This window comes from Antrostomus carolinensis, unplaced genomic scaffold (genome assembly GCF_000700745.2).
Source record: "Antrostomus carolinensis isolate BGI_N321 unplaced genomic scaffold, ASM70074v2 scaffold12204, whole genome shotgun sequence".
Classification (NCBI taxonomy): Eukaryota; Metazoa; Chordata; class Aves; order Caprimulgiformes; family Caprimulgidae; genus Antrostomus; species Antrostomus carolinensis.
Genome location: NW_010310146.1, coordinates 40,251 through 45,206, shown reverse-complemented (window position 1 = coordinate 45,206; position 4,956 = coordinate 40,251). Strand labels below are relative to the sequence as shown.

The 4,956-nt window shown below is 49.5% G+C and overlaps 1 protein-coding gene across 1 annotated transcript in view; it reads left to right on the top strand.

The window, feature by feature from the left end:
• Window positions 1–3,259: 3,259 nt before the first annotated feature.
• Window positions 3,260–4,956, top strand: part of LOC104523662 (SH3 and PX domain-containing protein 2B-like) — a gene marked incomplete at its 5' end in the record, with an annotated part of 15,416 nt that continues 13,719 nt past the window's right edge. The window contains 2 exon segments of the mRNA XM_029084581.1: window positions 3,260–3,285; window positions 3,666–3,701. Of these exon segments, the coding sequence (XP_028940414.1) occupies window positions 3,260–3,285; window positions 3,666–3,701 (62 nt within the window).

The following is a 4,956-nucleotide window of genomic DNA, read 5'->3' as shown; positions in this document are numbered from 1 at the left end:
GAGGCATTTAAGTTGGGCCCCCAGTGGAGTTAACAGCTCACCTACATATTGCTGAAGAAGAGTCAGCTTCTGTTTGTTCTGAACCTACCTCCCAAGCTGTTAGCTTTGCCTCATGCCTTCATCACAGCCTCGCTTCTCCCCATCTCACGCCTTCCCATCGCTGGATCCAGAGGGATGCTGTCTGATACACTAGAGAAAATGCTTGAGAAACCTGATGCTTTCTTCCTAAAAAAAAAAATAATAATGGCATAGGCAGTATTAATTGGTGCTAAGAGTTCTCCAAGTGAAAGAGTTTCCTTTCAGGATTGCACTTGAGGGATTATTAGGTTCTTGAAGGACACTGAACTGAGCCCCCTGCACCCTGAGAATGTCTTGTTAGCTCAGTGCTTTAAGTGAGACTCGTCACACGGGAACCTTTACCTTCAGTGTTCCTGACAAGGAGCTGGGAAAATCCTGAGAAGCAGCTGGGGAACCAGTCATGGGTTTTACCACCTGGGAAGCTTTGTGGGGCTGGTTGGTGGCACACAGTCATAGCTGTTTGTTGGTGCCTTGTAATTGTGCTTTGGCTGCCTGGTTCATCTGCACAGCCTAGCTGTTGTGGGGGTGAGAACTAAATGAGTTTCACAGTGGAAGGCAGGGTGATCTTTCCTTTTTCTCCTCTTTCTGGAGGCACTGGTTTCCAGAAGCCGTGTATGCAGGCTCTGTTGCATGCCTTTCTCTGGTCCATGGGGAATGGAGGAGGAGGAGGAGATGCTGATGGGACTTTATTGCTGTTTCCTGTCTTGTCTGAGCTCTTGTCCCCTCTGAGGAGGTGGGCTGGGGCTGGTGGTCTTCAGACCTGCAGTTCTTTGTATCCATGCCAGGAACAACCCAGCAGCAAAGTGAAATTGCAGCTCCTTCCTTGCCCCCTCACTCAGATGGAGCAGCCGGTGAAAGGAAACAGGGGGATGAGTTACAGTAATAGGTTTAGCAGATGGCAGGGGAAAAACAACAGTTATTTCTATCAGCACCCTCCTGTCAGCATGAGGGTGCCATGCCCACCTGCTGATCTTCAGCACACTCATCTGGCCTGGCTTCACCTCCCTTCTCCACCGTACCACTGAGCAGGGGCAAATTTAATGGGGCTTATTGCTAAACTCTGATTTAGCTCTGGATTGCGGTCTCTGATTAGAAATGTCTTTGGGATTAGATTTCATAGAATCATAGAATGGTCTGGGTTGGAAGGGACCTTAAAGATCATCCAGTTCCAACCCCCCTGCCATCAGCAGGGACACCTTCCACTAGACCAGGTTGCTCAAAGCCTCATCCAGCCTGGTCTTGAACACTTCCAGTGAAGAGCATCCATGGCTTCTCTGGGCAACCTGTTCCAGTGTCTGACCACCCTCACAGTAAAGAATTTCTTCCTAATATCTAATCTAAACTTTAATCTCTTTCAGTTTAAACCCATTTCCCCTTGTTCTATCACTAACTTTTTTTTAAAAAGTCCATTTCTTCATTGGCCTCTGCACCTAGGACATGGTATTCAGGTCTTTGCACAGTTCTCTGGCCTCTGAACTTAACAGATAGTCTCCAGTTTCTAGATAACAATGTCCCATTTGTTTCTAGTCCATCTTTGCTGCATTTAATTTCATGTTATTGCTGGCTCCATGGATGAGTACCAGAGGTTTAAGATGCAAAGGGAAGCAGGGTCTGGGAGGATAATCCATTGTGAGCAAAACACATTGCCAGGATGGGTGGGCAGTCTTTGAAGGCAGCCAAATCCCAGCATCACCCCATCACTGCAGGGGAATAAGATGTCTGCAGTAATTATGGTCTGAAAATGCAGATAAGCTTGAAGGAGAACAAAGCATAGCCCAGCTCTGGATGGCTTTCTTGCTGAGCATGGAGGGATTTCTCTGCTTGGCCTGAAAACAAAGGAGACGGAGGGGAAAAGGTTGTTTTGCCAGTGGACTTGATAATCAGATGAAGGCGCTTCTGGGGTCCATCTGGGCTGGTCCAGCAGTCTTTCCAAGTGGTGATGGGGCAGCTTGAAGCCTCCAGAGGGTCCCCTTACCACCAGGTGAATGTTTTCCTCCTTGGAAGTTCCAGTGCCTGCTCTGTGCTTGTTACTGTTCCTGGAAGTAACAAGGATTGATGCGTGTCTCCTGGTACTAGAACATTTCGTCTTGGCCAGATGGTCTTGATCTGTCACGGGTGTGAGTCTGAGGAGCCGGGAAAGCAGTCATCTCTGTCAGTGAAGAGGGAACAGGTTCCTATCGCCCTACACTACAGCAGCATTTCAAAGCCATAGCAATGAATTATGTGGAAGTGTTGAGAGCCCTTTTGCAGCAACATGGACCACTGTGGCTGGGCTGGGGACAGAGCTGGTGCATTTGTTTGGGTTTCAGGCTGGCTGAGGGTCTTGGTGTGTCACCCATGATATTTTGAGGCTTTTCTAGGCCCATATTTTCTTTCATTTGGTGTTTGGTTTTAAATCATGAGATTTCATTGTGCTTGAAGAGGGTTGTGCTTGTGCCCTGGGTTTGAGGCTGTTCAGCAACCATGTTTCTTGGCAACATTTGGATAAGAGAAGGGACCCAGAATCTGTGGTTTCTAACCCATCTCATCAGCAGTTTGGCCAGTGCCAAAGAGGTCTTGGGCTGAAGCTACCTCATTGCCTCTTCATAACCACCAATAGTTCCTGCTTGCTCTGTCCTGAAGGCACTTTTTCTGCTGCATAGCCCTGATGTTCATCCTCTCTGCGACACTTTAATGACTTGTTCTCTTTTGGTTTACCCCTTCCCCAACCACTCCCCATCCTTGTCCCCAAGAGAGGTGTGGGACATGGAGGAACTGCAGTATTTCCCTCTTTGTCTGTCTTCAAAGTGGTGCCCACTTCTGTGGGAACTGTGGTCTCTGCTGGGAGCAGTTCTCAGGGTTCTCCTGGCTCTGCTGCCAGATCATCCCAATCTACCCACCTTCACCAAGTGACATGGTTTTTTTGCCTGCCAGCCAAAGCCACGGAGGAGCCCGGGCCAGCAGCCGAGCCTCAACCTGGGAAAGAGGAAAGGATTAAATTAGATCAAATTACTAAATGAGGGGGGAGGGAGACAAGGCTGTTTGCAAGGCAGGTGATGCCCCATGTCACCCGTGAGGATGTCAGTTGGTTGACAGAGGTCAGTGTCAGCACTGCTGTGCTTTCTGTGCGGGTTTGTTGTTTGGCCAGCAACCAACCCAACTGCCCTATCCCTCTGCTGACACTCTTCCTTCTCTTTTTCAGGGATCCCATTGGAAAGAAGAGGTCTGGTAAGGACTCTTTTCCTCTCTGCCGGTTCCACCAGCTCCTCCTTTCACCCATAGCCATGGTTTCCTGGAGTGGGATGAGGGTCTGGCTCCATGGCGGGCCAACCCCCAGCTGTGCTCCCATGTGGGGTGTAGGGCTTCCTGACACAGTGTGCCCCCTCCATCCACCCAGGGTTTCACTGCAGCCTCCAGGTCCCGGTCTCATGTCCCCCTGTGCCTCCTGCGGCACTGCCAAAGGTTGGATGGACACCCACAGCTCTCCACGCTGCGCTGGCCTCCCTCTTCACTCATTAATTGGGTCATTGCCACCGTTGCTGCCATCCCCATGTTTATTTCCCTGCCCACCTCATGCCTTGTCTCCCATCATTTTGTTCCTCCATCAGGGTTTATCCAGAGAACGTCCTCTTTCCTGCAGAGAGGTAGTAACAGCCGCTCGCTACCTGGCCCTTGCTCTCGCTTTGCCTTTCACCGGGGTACACCTGCTTGGGCTGGGTGGGCAAGCCCCTTGCAAGAAGCTATCACGTCCCCCGTGGCTTTCTGTGGTGGCTGGTGGACACAGGGCAATAGTGGAGAGGAGGTACGGTGGGCTTGGGACTGGCGTTTGGCTGTCAGTACAGCTCTGTGTGCAGGGGCTGTGTCACAGGTCTTGGGTGAAGGGCAGGGCTTGGTCTGCAGCCAGGAGGATGAGGATGCAAAATTTCCCAAGTCCAAAGGAGGATCTGAGCTGCATGGTGGTCAGCATCATGTTGAATGTCTCCCAATGCTTTGTGATTGCACCACTGGGACTCTTTGAGTGGACAGTTGGACCTGGGATGCTCTACCCCTGCTTCTCAAGAGAGGGGAACATCTCTGAAAGACTCCGTAGTTGGGGTGCTTTAGCAGTTATCTGAGCTTCCCAGAAAGAGGAGAAGGACAGAGAAGAGCCTTTAGTCGGTCAATTAAGGAAGGCATCTTTCAGCTAGTGGAGCCACAAAAGGTATAAAAAATAGCGAGAGGGTCTTTGGGAAGGAAGGTCTGAGTCTTGGCTGGATGAAGATTCTGCTGAAATAGGTTGTCGAAAAGTCTTTGGACTGAGAGTTGGCACTACCATAAGCTATGTAAGCAAGTTCATTTCTAGATGAGTGGGTACCTCCTCAGAGAAAAGGTACAGGGGAGACCCAAAAACTTAATTCCACTTTCTTTTCTACTGGACCTGCAAGACATCCCTCCCTCAAGAACTGGTGGTGTGCCAGCCTCTTACCTGAGACTAGTTGTAGGATGCATATGAAAAGCTCAGACGTTGTCTGCTTGAACAGTGGCTTCTGGTTTTGCTCTGTTCTCATAGGCAGGTCATAACTGGGCGCTCTCCTGATTGACTAGCAAGGGTTTACCAGTATAGTTAAAACCTTTGAACAACATTTTTTTCTCAAACTCTGACTGTTGCAATGTGTATCTGTCAAAGCTGGACCCTGAGATGGTCATTTTATACCTCTCATGAGCTATTTGCAAGCACAAACTGGAGTTTTTGAAGTGGTGGGTCTTCAACTAGTTTTGGAGGCAAAGAGAAGTCTCTGGCTGTGGGTCGGGGCAAAAACAGGCTGCATTTTTTTTCCTTCTCCTCTCCTTTGTTGAAACAGAGGTAAAATAAAGATACAATTTCCCTCGTCTTGAAAACATCTCTTTTTGTGCTGGCTC